At 42.6% G+C, this 19,486-nt stretch overlaps 1 protein-coding gene across 2 annotated transcripts in view; it reads right to left on the bottom strand.

Annotated features, from left to right (window-relative positions):
- Window positions 1-2,635: 2,635 nt before the first annotated feature.
- Window positions 2,636-19,486, bottom strand: part of LOC126648035 (sodium- and chloride-dependent GABA transporter 3) — a 92,935-nt gene continuing 76,084 nt past the window's right edge. For both annotated transcript variants that reach the window (XM_050330695.1, XM_050330696.1), the window contains exons 9-15: window positions 16,434-16,558; window positions 14,305-14,417; window positions 12,740-12,877; window positions 9,965-10,067; window positions 9,045-9,145; window positions 7,580-7,750; window positions 2,636-6,124 (exon numbers count right to left, since the gene is read on the bottom strand). In XM_050330695.1, coding sequence (XP_050186652.1) covers window positions 5,972-6,124; window positions 7,580-7,750; window positions 9,045-9,145; window positions 9,965-10,067; window positions 12,740-12,877; window positions 14,305-14,417; window positions 16,434-16,558 — 904 coding nt within the window. In that variant the 3' untranslated portion in view covers window positions 2,636-5,971. The remainder of the gene's footprint in view (window positions 6,125-7,579; window positions 7,751-9,044; window positions 9,146-9,964; window positions 10,068-12,739; window positions 12,878-14,304; window positions 14,418-16,433; window positions 16,559-19,486) is intronic.

Below are 19,486 nucleotides of genomic sequence, written 5' to 3'. Positions count from 1 at the left end.
CCAAAAACACGTGAAACACTCCAGAAGTTACAATGCTGGAAAACCACTTGAGACAAAATTCTGTCACCCACCCTTTCCTTCCCCAATCATGGTCACCATGTGCAGCCAATTACTTTTAATTAATCCAATTAGCTAATAGTCTCCAGCACCAGTGCTTTCCCATTTCATTCCAGAAGTAGAGGCTGCATTTGGAGTGGTGTTGAAGAGGAAGCTCATACATGTGGAAGAGGAAGGAAAACAGTGGTACCTACAGCAGCAGTGGGCCTGAAAGCTTGGTAGGAGGAGGAGAAAAAGGAATCTAAAAAGGTATCTAAAGAAACCAACAAGTTTTCTGTGAAGTCTGGGTAAAAAGCTTGGCAAATAAGAAGAGACTTTTAAACAAAACCTGGGCTGGCTTTCTGGAAATAATAGATAAAAATAAGCAATAAAAACTAAAAGCTAATGTAAGTGACACTTGTCACATCAGCCTTTCATGCCTGCAGAGAGCACAGAGAGATCTGAGATCTGTTGTCCCTTGCTTGTCTCACTGGCCTATTCTCATTCTGATTTCAGCTTGCTGATCTGGTCCTGCATTCTTTGGCTTGCAATTTTTGCCTGAGCTTCAGCACAGACAACAAAACTGATTTCTCTGGAAAAGAAGAAAAACACCCTAAAAAAAAAAAAAAAAGCTTTTGCAAGGCTGGTGAAGGCACGAGGGCTGTGTCCCCTCTCCCTGCCTCCCCCTGTGCGTGCGGGTGCTGAGCAGAGCACGGCGCGGTCCCCACGTCACTGGCTGCAGCCAAACCTGGCACTGGCCCCGGAGGTGTCTGCCTGAATAGCTGATGTTTGCTCTTTTAAGCATGGCATGCCTTAATTGCAGACAGTTCTGAGCCCTTTGGGAAGGGGAGAGGAATGAGTCATCTCTGTGTAGTATGATAAATGGGTGTTTTCATTTAAATAAAAAGAAATCAGCCAGAGCTCCCTCAGTGTTAATCTTAAAATGTTTTACAATAACGTCTGAGAGAAGCTGAAGAGCCTTTTCCACAGTGCTGAGAATGGAGAGGGGACTGATGGACTGGATTAACAGCCAGCTGATGGAAGTAGAAAGCACCCCCCGATATTTTGTCAATAACCATTTATAGCAAGGAACTCTTGACTATCTTCATGCTTCTTCTTTAATTAAAAAAACCACAGCAGCAAGGACTCCCTTATTTTCAAAGCCAAGGAGCTTATCATGCTGTACAAAGACTCTCTCCATCAGCTCAAGGTAATATTTTTGTGAGAAACAGGGGCTGTGGTTTATCATGCAGTGTAACAGCCCAAGAGACAGGAGTGGGCACGGCCAGAGAGGAATTAAAAGTCTTTGTCAAAACCCACAGCACATTTTCCTTACTATAGCCATGCTTGGCTAGTCAAGAGGAGAAACAGCCTGTAAGTAAAGAACTTAATTTCCTCTGTTGCAGGCAACTATAATATAGGGTGCCTCAGAGTGGAATATCACAGTTTTTCATCAGTGTGTCATGTATTAAAGTGAGACTTTTTCCCTGTACGTGGGTTCTTGATATAAAAAAAAAAACATGGACAAATTTGGTTTGGAAAGGACGTTAAAGTTCATCTTGTTCCAAGCCCCCTGCCATGGGCAGGGACACCTTCCACTAGCCCAGGTTGCTCCAGGCCCTGTCCAACCTGGCCTTGGACACTTCCAGGGATGGGGCAGCCACAGCTTCTCTGGGCAACCTGTGCCAGGGCCTGCCCACCCTCACAGGGAAGAACTTTTTTGTAATATCCCATCTAACTCTGCTCTCTGACAGTGAGAAGCTATTCCCCTCTGTCCTGTCCCTTGATTCCTTGTCCCCAGTCCCTCTCCAGCTCTCTTGGAGACCCTTTAGGCACTGGAAGGGGCTCTCAGTTCCCCCTGGAGCCTTCTCTTCTCCAGCCTGGCTCCAGAGCAGAGGGGCTCCAGCCCTGTCATCACCTTCGTGGCCTCCTCTGGGCTTGCTCCAACAGCTCCACATCCTTATGCTGGAGGCCCCAAAGCTGCACAGGGTGCTCCAGGGGTACAGGGAGTATGAAAGCATAAAATCAGATCATCAAAGGGACAGAGCATTGGCCTGTGAGTGAGGCCATGGTGGGGAGGTTATTTTAATCCAGTGTAATGTCTGGAGCAGCTGGAAGATGCACTTCCCCTCCCTGCAGTGTCTCCCTCCAGCACTGGCATCTGTCTGGCCAGGCAGGGAGCTGGAGGCACCGACAGCTAACCACAGGCTCGTTGTCTCATCCCAAGAAGTTCCTGCATGGCTTTAATTCTGCCAGTGACACAGAGGCCCCAGCAAAACCAGCTACAAGTGGGCAGGGATGGGGCACGGGGAGGAAAGCAGCAGCAGGTCTGTGTTTTTCCCCCGGCAACGTGAATTTAAAATATTAAATTGATGTTAAATAACGGTAACGTGAAGTTGTGAGATCAGGGGACGCTGGTTTCTTTCAGCTACAAGTTTGCTGGGTGAGCTTAAAAAAGTTGCTAAATCTTTCCTTTTTTTGTCAGTTCCCCATTTAGAATGAAGTGATATTTTTCTACCCTAAAAGGGTAGTTGTGATGATTTATTTCATTACGGGAGTGTCATATAAAGTACTTAAATAGAAACTAAAATACACAGAATGAGTTTTGCCCATTTCCTTTAATTTTTGATAACAAGAAAGTAAACAAAATCTTCTGCCCTTCAAAACCAAACAGACTCTTTCTTTGTGTAAAATGTTACATAAAACTTAGTGGTTGTTCATTTTTATTTTATTATTTTTAATAATACGGGAGATATTTCAGAAAAGGGCAGTATTGTTTCTACCACATAAAAAAAATCATCATGAGATATCTGGGGGGTTTTTTTGCATTTCCCTCTCCCTCCCCCCCTTTCATATTGTTTCCAAAAAACCCCAAACAAAACACAAATCCTATTAGGAAATTTGCCCTCCCACATCCCTCCCCACAAAAGAAAAATAATTTTTTTTATTTTTAATTTTTTTTTTTTTTAAAAATCAGTACAGTGTTAAACAAGTCAGGTATTAAGCACACACATGTACGAGCACAGCACATCAGTAACACCGTGAAACGCTTTAGACCACACCTAGCCACCTGTATGTGTACAAAGCCACAGGTGAAATGGTTCGTAGCAGCAGAATAGGAAGCATGTTCCAGACAAAGTGTACAGAGTTCCAGATTTTGGAGATTTTGGGATGAGTGCAGCACTTCAGAGAACACAGACAAGCTACAGTGCTCAAGTTTCCCTGTCCTGATTCAGAGGGCAACTCGTGTGGGGTTCCCTTTGTGACCGTGGATGGCCAGGGGGGTGGTGGGGCTGCACCTCTTGGCACACGGGGCTGGAGATGTTCCTGATGAGTCCTGATTGCTGAAGGGAACACCACAGAAACCAAGGCCAAGCATAACCTAAGTTGCATCTATATTTGCACATTCTTCAACCGCAAGAAAATATCTTCACATTTGCTCTGGGAGGGAACATCATCGACCCCAAGGCCCATCTGTGGCTTTGGCGCTGTTGTTCTGCAACTCTGGTGGGTGGGGAGGAAAACCAGGAAGGGACACTGAATCAAAAATATCTGTGACTCATTAGGACTTCTAAAAATGTAAATTTCTAGGTTTTGGAATGGACATTTTCTCAATGGCAATAAGTAGCTTTCCTTTGTTTCATTGTACAGATCTCATTTGTGGTTTCAATTCTAGGGAGCATTTCTCTTCCAGGGTTATTTTCCCATGGGACTGTGATTTTCAGTGGTACCCTCTAGCTCTGGATGGCAAGCTGCAGACTCCCTCTGAGGGAGGCCAGCAGGCACAAGACTGTAGGTCTGTGCCTGCCTAAAGGCAGGTTCCTTCCAAAGGTCCTATCCTAAGCTTCTCACAACAGAGACGTGCAAAGGCAAGCAGGACTTACAGTATTTGAAGTAGAATTGTGCTAGAGAAGTTCTCTCTTGGACTCCCACCTTGCCACATGAAAAACCCCTACAAATAAGATAAAGTAAAATTGAACAGATTTAATAATGTTGATGAAAATTCTTTTTGAAGAGGTATCAGTAAGGTCTCAAAGAAATGCTGATTTGCATGTCCAGTTCTATGCATTCAGTATTTAGATACACCTAGTGACTACTAGGGAAATGTTTCCTTGGGAGAAGGCCAGCAGCCACTTCTGTTTCTAACAACTCCAGGTATTTGTATCTGAGCTTTGGTGATTTTGAGTTGCAGAAGTACAGCAGATTTTATGACATTTCTCCATGGCTGTCTTAGGCTGTTGCTCTCCCTCCAAATACTGTGCAGTGTAGGACAGTGTTCCTGCACAGGTTTCTCATAAAACCATTAAATAACAAAAACAGGACAAGAAAAATTGGCAAGAACCAATAATAGTGTTTGAAATATTGCCAGAAAAAAAGCCCAGCACAAAATAGAGTCTAGAGATTTTGGCACTGGGGCATCTATCTGCACACCTTATGGAACAACCTCCTGGCATTGGATTCACATACAAAATCAGTTTTAAATCAGAGGGAGTCGATTCAGACAACTGATGGAATAAAAGGCCTGATATGACAAATCAAGTACTGCTCATTTTGTGACATAGAGGAGTTACAACATTCCTGTCTTAATTCCTTCATCTGCACCATATATAAATGACCTCCTAGAAATCTTGCTAGAGGTAAAAGAACCACCACTCCAACCTTCCACCAGCTAGACTCCTACTCTGACTTCAGTGCAAGCCTCAACACCATTCAGGAGAGAAGAATAAGTGCCTTTTCTGAGGGTATCTAGAAAGTACCTTGAAGAGAAAACACAGAATATCCTGAGTTGGAAGGGAACCACAAGGATCCTCCAGTCCAAATCCTGACCCTGCACAGGACACCCAAACAATCCCACCATGTGCCATGAGAAAACCCACATGCAGTGCTACTCTTTGCCACTGCAGGATCCTTGATTTCTATTGATGGGAATGGGTGGACAAGTAAATAAAGTGAGAGACACAGGCCACGACATGCAGACCTCTAAACCTACTCTTTTTTCCTCAGAACATCTCCAAGTCTATAAAGTAACCTTGATCTCCAACAAACACATTTCACTCCAGGGAATGTAAGTGCCAGCCAAAAATGACATGCTGGCCACACAGACATTAAAAGAAAATTAAAAGGTTTGGGGTGTTGCCTGAAGTAGTGCACATCCTCTTAGAGAACATTGACCTACCAGAGCAGCAAATAATCTCTATCCAATCTCCAGAAAAACAGTGACTCAGAAGTGGGCCCATTCCACCACACTTTTGACCTGCTGGAGCCGATGGGAGGTGGAACGAGGGCGACAGGAACAACTCAGGTGCTGTCTGGGTCACAAAACTCACCCTAAAGAAGAGCCTTGTTATGGGCAGGACTCAGACCCAGCCTGGGCAGGGGCTGGATCACAGAGAGCCAGGGGACAGAGCCACTGCCCTCAGCTGGGAAGGCTCTGAGTCCTGCCCACACACCCACAGCGAGATGCAACAGCAGCTCCAGGTCAGCCCCATCCCCTCCTCGTTTCTTCTGAGACAAATAACAGGGCAGTCTGGTTCCCTTTATATACATACAGGAAAAGCTGAAATGGTCTGAAATGCTTACAGGTTAGAAGGCAGAGATCTCTACAACATCAACGCCTGCCCGAAATGAAAGTAGAAAAGTTTTACAGCACATAATACAGGTCCCTCTAACTTCTAAAAAAGAACATTTACTGAAATCACCATATTACAAGAAGTCATCACTAACAGACCATATAATACTATTTCTTTTTCTTTTACATGATCATTACTTATAATTTTAAAAAAATCACTTTTAAACAAGTATACAATTTTCACTTTAAAATTAACTGGTTAATAAAATTTTGTGCAAAACAAGCCAGCCTCTATAATTAAGTGAATTTATTTATTTATTTATACAAAAAAAAAAAACAACCAAAAAAAAAAAAAAGATAGTTCTTTTAGAAATGTGTCTCCTTTTCTGTGATGGTTGAAATGGTGCCATCTCCTTTCAGTTTGGCGTCGCAGTCATTTATTGCTGCTATGTAGGCTCCTCCTCCAAGCTTCCCCCTCATTTTCAGATCTGAGCTGGGTGTAACCAACTTCCTGAATTTCTAGAAAATTGGAGAAAGTGGAAATCAGTGCGTTTTTCTTGGTGACAAACACTCTGACTGATTATAAAAGCCTTTTCTCTTGGGTGTCTGCTGTGCTTTCTCTGTTCTGGTCACAGCCACAGACTTGCACGCTGCACAGTTCTGTACTAATCACTCCAGGCCAAAGGCTATAGAGAATGAAGGCAAATCTAAAGTCAAACTGAGGTTTTATGCTGATTTAGAGCAACATCCCTTTCCATGAAGAAACTCAACACAATGCCTGTTAAACGGGCACATTTTACTCCTGTTGTAGGAGGATGTACACTGTAAGAAATAAGTACACAAGAGACACACCAGTGTTAAGCTAAGGAACAAAGAAAAATATCCATGCTCATCTAAGAGCTTTCCCTTTTCTAGCAATAACATCCACAAGCTCACAGCTTGGGTAGCAGAGATGTTGTGGGAAGGTGGCTTCCCAAGAAGCTTCCAACTGTGATTAAAAAATCCTCTTGCCATCCTTGTATATACAAGATAATGACCTGCCTGCCGTGCTGCAGATTACACACTTTAAAAACTGTTCACTTGCAGAAATATGTGAGGGTGATGCATAAAGGAAATATTTAATGTTTAGATTTGTGCAAACTTCCTTTTTGACATGCTAAGAAAACTGTATTAGGGAAAATTGATTTTTTGTTTATGTACCCACAGTAGAGATTTCCCAGGCAGTCTCCAGGCCATGTTTAATCAGCTAAATGGAGTCACTGCAATATGGATATAATTAGGCTTTTCTGCAATATCCCAAATGGATGAATCAAGCTTATATTCTCGTTTCTTCCATTACTGCCATCTTCACTTTTTGTCTTTGGACTTCCCACAGAAATGAACAACCTTTCAAATTTAAAGGTAACACATTTAATAACCTTAACCTCAGCCTAAACCTGAGCTAACCTGATACCAACTGTCAGTTAATTGCACTGAGTGTTTCCATGTGCCTGTATTTCTCATTCAGGGAACTGTAAACAGGAAAACTGCCCAGAAAATACATGACTGTTTGCTACCCAGATCCTGGAGGAAAACCCTGGCACCACAAACATTAGTTTCCAAAACCATGGAAAGAAGGCAGCTGAGCTGAGGAAACGGCTGGTACAAACCTCCTTGGTGCATTTAGCTGATGTTACAGAGATTTTAAGCTACGAATTGAGCTGAAACGGAGCACCATAAAGCTGAAAGTTTGGTTAGTTTATCACCGGCTCGAGTCAGTGAAGGTAAAAAAAATAACCAACAGGATTTCAGAAGAAAACAGAGAAAGTTCAGATCCCTCTTTCCAGCACTGACTGAGAGGGCTAACCTGGGCTGCCACTGCAACAGGGGTGTGGCATCGCTGCTTTGAATAAATTCCTGGTCTCACACACGTGAGGATTCACACTCCCTGCCCCATTCTTTCATCAGCATCATTAATCTGAAAATATATCTCACCTCCATGACAGTGCCTTCTGTCTTCCACAGCTTAATGCAGATCCACAACGGGATACAGATCATCGAAGAGAGTGCCATCATCCACCCTATGCCATAGCCCCAGTCAGGGTATATATACACATTGTTGTATTTCAGAGGTTTGTATTTCACCAGAAAAAAGATGAAGATTCCCTGAAACAAGCAGAGACACTGTTAGTGGTGTTTGAGAAAACCCTGCCTGCGTAACAAGGTAGTGACTGAGTATTTAGGCAAGGCCAGGCTCCCTGAGGAGGCAAAACTCTTCACTCAGAGAAAAAAAAAACTACCAGCAATATCTCCTTTTATGTACAGCTTAAGCAACATATCTCAGTAGCTCCCACAGGAAAGAACAACATTACAAGTTTAAATCCTATTTACCTCTTGATGACAATAAGTCCTGCACTCTGATGGCAAAAAGTGCCTGGGCAGGAAAGATTAGGCTTTGCTACCCTGAACCAGCTGTTATTAAGTAACACAAGCTGTGTTCTTTCTAACCTGTCATGATGAAAAAGGAAAGCCAAAATTTTCAAATTTTTTAAATCCACTGTGTGTATCTGCAGTTCTGCAGGCCAACGCTTTCATCCTCCCCAAAGCTCCAACAGATCCTTCTAAATTTGACAGGTGACCAATCAAGCAGTTTGGACCATTTGTATTTATGGAATATAGAACAGCTACCATGCACTTTTCTCCAGAGTGGGTAAAGGAGAAAGAGGGATAAAGTTCATTTCAGAGCTGGTGACAACGAGTCAGAAATATTCCCAGGTTTCCAAGTGAACTGGCAGAGCCCAAGGGAACCTGGGTCTCCAGCTGCTGCAGCACCTATGGTTTTGCAGTTGCTTATCATCTGAGTATTTTAGAACTGGAAGCTTTTGGGATCAAGTTTATGGACAGTTTGGTCATGCTGCTTTTGTAACTTTGCCCTGTTATGCAGCCATAGCTCACCACAGCTGGCACCAATACTGCCAACTTCTATGGGCAAGTTCCCTCCCCTTCTTCATGCACATGGGATGTGCTTTGGGCCTCTTCTAATTTCACTAGAAGAAAAAATGTCCTGTCTCCTTTGAAAAATGTCTATTTACCCAGAGAGAGAGCAGAAAGGAGGCTGGAACAGCAAAGGAACCAGCACAAGTCTGGAGAAGCTCAAGCTATGTGCTAGTACTCGAGATGTCCTAACTATGCAGGCAAAACCACCTCTGTTGTACTGGCAAATATTTGTTTAGGGCTCTGGGATTATTTCTTTCCCTGTGAACGTGCATGCTAAGGTTTGTCACAATTCACAGAATGTTTAACAATTTTTACAGAACCTACAGAGGGATTTTTATTTGAAATATATGCTACAAATCAACAGGTACTTTTTCTCAATTATTATTAGCAACAAAATTATAAAACCATGTACAAACCCCCCTCTTTATGTCTAAACCAAATCATTTGTATATTCTGTACTTACTGCACAAATACCTGGAGTTATGACCATCCAGCACCACTTAATCAATGACAGGGGTTTGTACCCAATCATATCTTCAATGTTCTCATAGAAGCGATTGCTGCCTGCCCCAAAAAAGAACCAAGAGAAAAGCAGATGTAGAATGTACACTAAGAGGTGGTACAGCCAGTATTTTCAAACAGTGAGGAGGAAACCACAGGCAGAGCTGTGAGGACTGAAGCTGCTGCCTCTCTCTGACACAGCTCCCTGCCATCTGCTTCGTGCTGCTGGCACAGAGGCTGCTGCCCAGCCCTGTGTGTGACCAACATGAACCGCAGGAAGGAGAGGGTGAGATGTCAAACAGAAAGGGCTTCTTGTCCTGAACAGTCTGAGCATCCCCAGTTAAAGAACATTATATAGATATATTTATATGTTCATGTGTTGTTTCCCCAGGCGAAATTGTCCTTCCTGTGTGTGCCAGCACTGCTGGAGGGTGTAACCATGAGTGCTCTGAGCACTGCAGGGTTTTCCCCCCGACTTTGCTGGAGACAGAAACAGCAGAGCTGGGGCCATCACTGTGACCCTTCTGTGTTGATGAGGCACGGAGTCCACTTTCTCTGGGTTTATCTGTGAGGGCTGTAAATTGGAGGGGAACACATCCTGCAGAGAAAAAGGCTTATAGCCACGACTACTCTCTGAGGCAGCAAAGCAGTTCCACAGTGAAGGTGGAGGGCAGTCCTGACTAGGACCAAGGGGGAAAAAATAAACATCTATTCCACTCTCTTGTTTATTTAGAGTGGAAAAAAAAAGCATTCCTGACTTTAGGCAGGGCATGGGAACAAGGAGGGCCTCACTCCATAAGGGTACAAGGCTTCCACTTTGCTTTTACACAATAAGAAAACTTCTATGAGAAGCAAAGACAGCAGGAATTTTCAGGCACTCACCGTACACCCAGCCTATGCAGACACATTCAAATATGGCAACAAAGAGAAGGCACATGCCACTGGCTGCATAGGAGTCAAACAGCTGAAAGACATACATCCCCCCCTGGAAGACAAAAAGAGGAAAGGCACAAAAAATATTGTGTTGGCACCAGCGGGAATATTTCATAGCAAATATGCTTCAGTTACAGTCAGTCTGTTGGTTCCCTGGTAGTCTTCCTATTCAAGTTCATTACTTCTTGAACAAAGAATATTAATTTCTTAGTGATTTTCTTAGTAGTAAATCTAGAGTGGAGAGAACTACATTTGATTTGTTCCTAAATGATCTCCCACCTCCCTGCTTTTAATTTCATCTGTCATCCCATCGAGCTGGAGACATCCTCTGGCGCTGCACATGAAGATGCAGGGTCTTGGTTCTGTGTCTCTGCTATTTACATGTAAAAGGATTGGTTAAAATGTGGGGACAGAAGGTAAAATCTGTAGCTATGAGAATCACTCTCCAAGGATGTAGGGACTGTGAAATGAATAAACTGACTCCAAAGTGTGACTGTAGCTCACAGCCTTTAAGCCACATTACTGAAATGAATCATTATTATTTGACACACATCCAAAAATAAGAATCATTCAATCAGTAACATTATGGATAACCTGACTACTAAAATCACATGAATTATATTGCACTACTTTCTGTGAGAGATACTTCATCTTTTATAGCATATAAATTCTATATTGAAATGGCCAGTCTTCGCGAGCGAAGATCCGGGGAAGGTCTTTCCACCTTCCAGCCTGCGCATTGGATTTTTTAGGTGAGACACAGTGTGCGCGGAACTGAGCCCACCCTTTAATCCTAAGGTTCATCTGCCGGGGCCAAGCGAGCTTGGACGGTGGCAGCGAGGTCCTTAGGACGTAGGTGGGTTGCCTTTAAGGGCTAACGAGCCCCACCTGCCCGGGAGTGGCCCTGACCGGGAATCGAACCCGGGTCTCCGCGGTGATAGCGCGGCGCCTTTACCACTAGACCAGCAGGGGCTCCATATTGAAATAATGAGGAGGAGATTCACAAAGGGCATTTCCACAGAGAGGAATTCTAGGACTTCTCTCTGCAGAGAGCTGTGTAAAGGAAATAGGGGCTTGAGATCAGCCCTTCAGTTTGAATGCAATGCTATTTGGGGAGCACGTGGGATCCACTGCATTTTGGACAATTTTCTGCAAGTGGAAGAGAACCTTAAAAAGTGAAGAAAACTGATTCTGTACTGCAAAGTGCCCATGGTGAGGCTCAGCAAACACCTCAAACTGCAAACTTAGAGATCTACCAACTAAGACAGTAAAATATAACTCCACAAAGCTCCTGCAAGAATCTTCCTGTCAGTTTGGAGAACTTGCATCCTCTTCATTCTTCATGCTTACATTTCTTATAATCTGTATGTCTCATTAATATGGCTTTCAGTGCTGTGCTCAACACTTGCATTGTGGGAGGGATTTATTTCAAGATTTCCCATTTTACATAGCAAAGACAATTTATCTTAATGAGGGTAAGAAGGATTACAGGTAAATATAAATTATATAAACATTTAAAGCTTCTCTTCAACTGCATTTGCTTCATACAGAGCATCATCCAGGGATGTCTGATTAGTATGGCAAGACTTGGGACTAAAATAACATTTTATTTTGTCCTAGTCTTCACTTTCTTCCCCATCTTTGTCTTTCTTTCCTTAAAAGTGCACCTAAACCAAATATATTTGTTTAGTTCATTTATTCTCTTAGTTGTAAGGACTTGTGTGCTGAGGACAGCAGACTAGTGTGTTAAAATCACCAGACATCTCTTTTGGGTGAAATATGCTCATTTTCAGTAACAAAGCAGTTGGAAAAGCACACAGTGAGAGGCCTGTGGAGGGAATTTCAGTGTCCCTGGATGAGCTGGCAGCTGCAATCACTGCACAGCAGAGACACGTGGTGGCCCCACACGATCAGTACAGCCAGACTTCCCCAGGCACTGCATCCTGCAGCTCCTCAGGCATGGAAGGAACTTGGTCCTTCGTCCTGCTGGATACTGGGAGGCCATAATGGTCCAGCCAGGAGAAATATGGGCAGAGGAGAGTGTGGATCCTGCCCCTTTCCTTCCTGTCCTGGGAGGGGAAAGTGATAAAAGCAAGTGCTGAATTCCTACCACGTGCCAGAGGATCCCAGAGTCCCTCCCCAGCCTGGCTTCCAAACACAGTGTTGGCAGACATCACGAACTGACGGGATCGACCGGCACCCTTGGAATTCTTGGTTCAGAACATCCCAAAGCAAACACCCTGGTTTGTCTGGGAAAAAGAATCCTTCCCCCTCCCCCCCCTCAACTCTTACCAAAACCATTTCAGCTCAGAGATGTGCTGCACTGATTGACCTGGCCTAGTGACATAAAAACCAACGATGTTTTAATTTTCTCTTCTCACTTTACTTCAACCCCATTATTTTGGATCTTTCCATCCAAAATACAGTTGTTTCTGCCCAAGGTAAGTCAGCAGAAACCATGGCCAGTGTATTTGGTTGGCTGGTGGAAAGCAGATGGAATTTCCCATGTATTTTTAATTAAAATATTTCTTAAGCTCAGCTGGAAAACCGAGGAGACCTTTTACATTTCAGATGTTACACAGTAGCTGAGAACAGTCCCTCAAGCATTTTGCAGTTTTATTTCTGACAGGGAAATTTGTCTGTGTGAAAATGTCCTTCCTTTTAACCCGTTGGGGTGATAAACAGAACTCCAATTCCTTCTCTCTGCAACAACGCACCTCTTACCTCAGTTAACATTATTAGGCCAAGGAAATATGACACAATGGAGAGGCCAAGGATGAGCAGCTCTCTCCTGTAGCCCCTTCGGAACACCTTGGGGTACATGTCCACAACAGCTGTCACGATGCTTTCCACGCACACGAACTGTAACAAAGGGCAGGAAAGCACAAATGAAATCTGTGTCTCCTCTGCTGCTTGGATTTGGATTTGCTACCAGACCCTTCAAATACCCTTCTGTGGTTTCATCACAGGCAGGGGATGAACCCTGAGGGAGCTCAATAAGTAGAAGCTCAAACACAGAGGAAAAACTTTTCAGAGTAAAAACTCCAAAGTTATGGATTTCCAGTCCACCACCAAATCCAAACAGTTGAATACACTAGTGTTACCTCAGAATGCATTTGCCCCGTAGCAGATGGCTTAAATAAAAATTAAGTCTTCCAAACGTGGCTTAAGTAGTGTCACAGGTTTACTTGTTCTAAAAAACCAAGTGGGAATTTTTTTTCTTGCTTTCTCCTGCATCATTATGAAGGAGGGATGTTGAACGAGAGAGGGGGAGGGCAATTCTTTTGGGTGTGGTGATTGACACACACAAAAGAACAGGTTTTTGGAGAAGTTCTCTCCATTTACCAGAAGAGAGAAGTTCCACAAAGCCACTGAGTGCCCAATCCAGGTACTTCTAATAAGGAGTGCGGGAACACTCTCACTGTTTTTAAAGATCAGCAAAAAGCAAGAGGCCTGAGCTTCTGAGCCAGGGCTTTGGGGCAAGGTTTCTAAAGTAGGAACCAGAACTAATGCCCAAAAGTTGACAATATAAAGCCTGTTTCATTGGAACAGTCAAGAGCAGAATTCAGGAACTGCTCAATTTAAAAAAAAAAAAAAAAAAAAGAAAGGCTTTGAAAAAGCTGTGAGATCAGGAAAAAGAGCAGTTACTAAAACATTAAGTGTAGTGATTGGAAATGCCAGGCAAAATAAAGCACTGGCCAGCTTTATTCTACAGTATGTAATGATAAACTTTCTGAACCCAACCGTGCCAAGAGCTGAGCTGCATGCTGAAAATTCCACCCAATTTACATTTTTCTTCAAGCAGCTTTTGCATTTTTTATATTCACACAGGATGGACAAATACTATGCTGTCCCTTTGCTGCAGGATATGATTATATATATCTTGCTACGGCATCTTGAAGTAAAAATAAACCATAGAAAATTACATTAGCACTATCTGATATTCAGTTTCAAAATTCATTGCAAAGTGCTTTAAAAATGGGGAAAGAAGACACACTGGCATTTTACTGAACTGTGAATTTTAATCACCCCTGTTTAAGTTCAAACTGATTTCCATGTTAATAATGAAAGCTGGAGAGAAGCTGAACCAGCCTTCAGAGTTAATCATGAAGAAATCTCCAGCACTACACAACTGAGATTTAAAATAGGAACTTGAATTAAAGCTCTCAAACGAAGAGTTAAGTTAGTATTGGGTTTTAAATCAGGTTAGATGCTGTTTACACCCAGGGTGCTGACACCCACATTCCAGGGAATCTGACAGAATATTTAAATAGCATTTTTTTTCATACCTGACTATCTAATCCAAGGAATATGAGCATCATGAAGAACAGAGCTGCCCACAGTGGAGAAAGAGGCATCATGGTAACAGCTTTAGGGTAAGCTATAAATGCAAGTCCTGGTCCTGAAAAGGAAGAGAAGAAAGGAAATGGTTTATTCCTGTGTGTGGGTCAGGCTGGGCTGGAGTTCAGTTCCTCCAGAGCAGCCTGTGCAGTGCTGAGGGTGCCACAGCTTTGCTGACACCAACATTGTGGCTATTGCTGCCCAATAAGCACCAGTTATTAAGCTGTTGTCTCTGGATGCACCAGTTTTCTCCCTTTTTCTCTTCCTGTTCCCTTCCCCATCCCACTGGGGAGGGTGAGGGAGTGAACAGCAGTGTGGATGCTCAGCTGCTGCTGAGGGTCAACCCACCACAACTCAATTCTTATTTTAAGGCAGATGAGAGGGGATAAAGGCAAGACTGAGAACCCTGACAAACTTTCGACCTCTCAGAATCTAAACATTTGGTGATGAACCTAATCAGTGGTGAAGACTCTGCCTGCATCCTGCATGGATGTTTGAAGGTGAACTTCTGTTAAGACTTCACAGTGTTTTATGTTCTGCTTTTTTGGATGGATGTGCAGCAGTACCAACCTCCCTGAATAAATAGCCTGTGATCCTGTGATTGCCTTACATCATTTATTAACATACCCTGGAATCTGTATTTTTTCCTAAGACAGGACTGTATCTGACAACCTGTGCAGGAATACAGTCAGTGGGAAGAGCTGAATTTTGGGAGCCATGCCTGGCACAAGGCAAATATCTACAGGCTCTTTCCTATTCTGCTCCATGCTTTTGAGTGCTGCTGCTGGTGTGTAACAGCAATTCATAGGCTGCATATTTCCAGACATCTTCAAAATAGAACACTTTTCCAACAACATTGTGAACTTCCCAGATTGGCTAAGATATCTTCTCACCTAGTTCATCTTCTCCTGTTCTTATTTTTATTTACCCCTGCCCATTTTTCAGCTGCTTTCAATGAAGTCAGCCAGCCTTTAAAGCAGGGTACCAAAGCAGTATCACAGACTGATAAAGGAGCACCTCTGTGCTCCTCCTGCAACAACTTCACTGCAGTCCTGTTAACACACTACTGCTTTTTCATTTAACATAGTAGTGAAAAACTCCTATAAATTCCAGAGTTACTGTTGTCTTTTAGCCTTTTTTTCTGTACAGTTTCTAAAACACTATAAGTCTAGAGCACTTCAGGAAAAGAGAAGTATTTTCCATGAGAGCATTAGTGAAGCTCCAATTGTTCTGCAGTTTTCCTGCTCATTTGGTCTAACTCCATGAGAGTCATTTCTTCTCCTCAACAGCTCAGCATTTTTTTTCCTCCCTGTTTTTCTTTTTGGGTAGCACCCTGTTCTTTTCCTTCTGCTGAATTTGAACTGATGTTTGAAGATGTTACACCCACAAAGGTATTAAACAGCACTTAATTTCCACTGGATGTCCAACTCCAATAACGAATGTGTATGGTTGATTTCTTGTAGAGCTGGGCCTTTGAGCCCTTCTGGACTCAAAACTAAAACTTTTATGCTTAATAAACAGTGTCTCAGTGTTTGTTCCTGAGAGACAAACTTACTGACATCAGGAGAGGGTGTCAGCAATCTGACTGCTGGAAATCTGTATTTGCATTCTATACACCAAGCAAGACCTCTGAGTACTTCCAAAGACTTCTCCCAAAAGCTGTTTTCTCATTACCTAAATAGCTACAGCTTTTTTTTTTTCCTTATATATCCTTTCTAATTTTTCGTTTCAGAAGGAAAAAGTATCTGTGGATGTCAGTCTGTCTCATTGAAAGAAAACAGAATGCAGATGAGGATGTAACACAACTCAGCAATGTGTAGCTGCTAAATAATCAGCTGGAGTAAGTTTGTGTAACAGTGGCTCTTTCACTTTAGGAATTTGGTACTATCATATTAATATTTTTTCATGTTAATATTTTTCACATATAAATGTCTGACCAAAAGAATAGTAAAGAAATCTTCTTATAGGAGCTGTTCTAATGAGTTGTCTTATCCACAAGCCATGGCACAGATTAAGAACTTTGACTACAACCTTTGAGCATTTTTTGTGAACTCAGAAAACCGGCTTTGGAACTTACCTGACTCTGCAACTTCTGCAATGGGCACGCCTTGTTCATAAGCCATAAATCCAAGAACTGAAAAGATAGCAAAACCAGCAACAAAACTTGTGCCACTGTTCAAGCAGCAGAGCATGATGCAGTCTCTGAAAATATAAATAAAAAACACTGCTGTTGATCTCCAGAGCAGGGGTTTTCCTTCATACACTGAGCCACAGGACTGACAGAACCCCAGGCTGCAGGAATGAACAGTAGGTTGATTGCTCATTAAGAGTAAGCTCCCAACTCATATTATGACTGGGAGCAACCAGTCAGGAATAAACATGTGCAGGAGGATACCATCATAAAACCCTGGCTGTGTTTTAACTGATGGAATTGCAAACCTGTTTGCTCTTTTCCAATGGATTCTTTGGAAAACATGTAAAACTATCACAGGAATGGCATTAGGAACTCCAGAGTAGTTGCAATAATATATTCCAGAGGGCATGAACTCATTTATAAACTATATAAAATTGGTATCATTATTTTCCTGAGAAATAAAAACAAATCCTGTGGTCATATTCTATTGTCATTCACTCTATGGTCATATTCTGGCTCCTTCTATTCCAGTTATATTGGCAATACATATCCATACAAAAATACAACTCTAGTAGGGTTTATAGCTTTTTTTAAGAAGCTGTGGGTATGAAAAGAACTGTAGATAGTCTAGGAAATCTGCATGCCTGAAAAAGTGCCCAGCAAAGTGCCAAGACGGTGTAGGGGCCTCTCAGACAAACATATCCTGCATATCAAACTGTGACAATGACAAGGCCAAGGTGAAGAAGTGTTTCTTTCCCCAGAATGGAAACGTCACAGAAGTAAATCACTTTAAAAAAAAAAAAAAGGCAAGATCTTCTTGCAGAAAAGTGTGACTTTTCCCCAGAGCTCAGTGAAATATCTTTGTACATCCTGCACTCAGACGGCTCTTCAGGCGTGAGGGACGACGGGGCAAGAATGATTTATCATGACAGGCAGTCTGTTAAGGCTGCTTGCCATGAGAGAGAGTTGTGTGCTTGAGAAAGTAATGGCCTAACCCAGATGTCTGAAAGTAAATTAGGATCCTAAACCACTGAAACACAAGGTAAGCCTGTAGTTGTCTCAAGCTTACCCCTTAGTCTGGTTTATTCCCATCCTACTATGGCTCTGAAGCAAGATTTTGCACAAACTATCAGTGGCAAGAAAGGACCCTATAAAATTCACAGCTTCAATAATGGCTCACATCTTTGTCATGGATCTGTAGGGACTTTCTGAGAATCAGAAGCAATTCATGCTTTAAAGTCCTGGCACATATTCCTGCAAAACTCCTTTTCTTATCTCTCTGTTTTGTGGCAGGTTTCATAGAGTATTTTTGTCCTGTAACTTCATCTCATGAGTTTATGGAGTTAGGTGACCAGGTCCAGCATCTTGTTCCTTCAGTAACAAGCCCCACACTGCCCCACATCTCTCCAAAGCTCTTCCTGATACCAGCTCAGACTCACCTGAGCATCAGACACACCCATTCCAACTGGCAGGGGAGCAGCCCAACATTTCTGTGCTGCAAAGTGAGAGATCAACTCAACCGTGGCCAAAGGGCCATGAGAGGCTTTGGCTCTCTCTCCTCACTTTAGCTACAGTTAATTTAAACCAATATTTGTTAAGGTTTTGTGTTATCATAACCATTTCATAGTAAATATATATATATATATTTGTCACATCATCTACAAATCACTAAAATGTGCCAGAAACAAAAAAATTGTGGATTAATACTCAGACATGGACCAGTCCTGTGATGTTCACACCTAGTTCTTGCTTGAACTCCCTCTAACTCTGTTTATTGTCAAGGATAAATAGGTTCCTTAAAATACTTTCTGAAAATAGTCAGAATTCTAACCTGTTATTTATTTGTTTTTTATATGAAATTGCATTCTGCAGTTGTTCCCAGCCAGGTCAGTTATAGGCTTTGGATGCTTTAAAGCAAAGTAGCCATTGAATAGAATCTAAAAGAAAGGAACCAGGAGCACAAAGTTCTTTGTGCTTTACAAAGAGATAAAACAAAGCAAAACACCACCACCTTCCTGACCTTCTCAGTGCATTTCAGCTCTGAAATAAGCTGGGGAAGGATTCTCACTGCAGCCTCTCTCACTTCAGAAACTGGTGAGTTCAGTGCTGAGAAATTAAAACAGAGCGTGATGAAAGCCTGTCGATAAGAGAGGTCAGAAAGATGGATTTTTTTAACCTCTGAGGGGGGGGAAAAGAGATACTACTTCAGTGGGATGGAGGTGGCTGTTCACCAGCCATATGATGCTTCCCCTTGGCACAGCCTGCTTTCTGCAGATAAGATTTATTTTGGATAATTCTCAGGCTTCAAATGCAGTCCAAACAACAAGTTTTGGTTTTGTTTTTTTTGCTTATAAATGATGGCACAGGACATTTGAGACTGCTGGTTTCTAAGCATGAGATAAAGGCTGGAGGAGGAGACACATCACAACCTGTGCACCTTCAGAGCCCCTGTCTGTGGCTGCTGCTCAGTCTGGGAGGAAGGTCCAAGTGGTTTGAGCTGGACTATCCCACTGAACAAGAGGATCACAGGCATTCCTCCACTCACAGGGAAGTCCTAAAAACCACAGCACCACGGCCCAAAATATCCAAAGGACAGGTACAGATTTCTCCAAGGAAATGGGCAAAAAAGGCAACCTAAGGGGATTTTCTTCACCTCCAGTATCTGTTGTTTTCACATCATAACAGAATCATTTTCCTCCCCCAGTGAGGCAGTCACAGACCAAATGCAGGTTCTCTGGGAACCCACAAGTGTTTCCAGTCCTATAATCTCCAATTTTAATTTCCATCCTTCCCTTGTCTTTGCAGGAATTCTACTAACCCTCAATTCCTGGTTTTTTTTCCCTATAGACAGATGTGTGTAACCTACAGTTTAGTCCTTTTTTGCTACTTTGGGAAGAAAAATTGAGGGGGGGGTGTGGTCTGGATCTGTTGGTTGTGAACCAAATAAACTTTAAAACACAAATGCCCAAGAACCACTGGAAGGACAACAGGATTTT

The sequence above is a fragment of the Myiozetetes cayanensis genome, unplaced genomic scaffold (assembly GCF_022539395.1).
Source record: "Myiozetetes cayanensis isolate MyiCay16 unplaced genomic scaffold, myiCay2020 scf43, whole genome shotgun sequence".
NCBI classification, from domain to species: Eukaryota; Metazoa; Chordata; class Aves; order Passeriformes; family Tyrannidae; genus Myiozetetes; species Myiozetetes cayanensis.
Note: the sequence above shows the minus strand (reverse complement) of the source record. Positions and strands in the feature narration are given on the sequence as shown.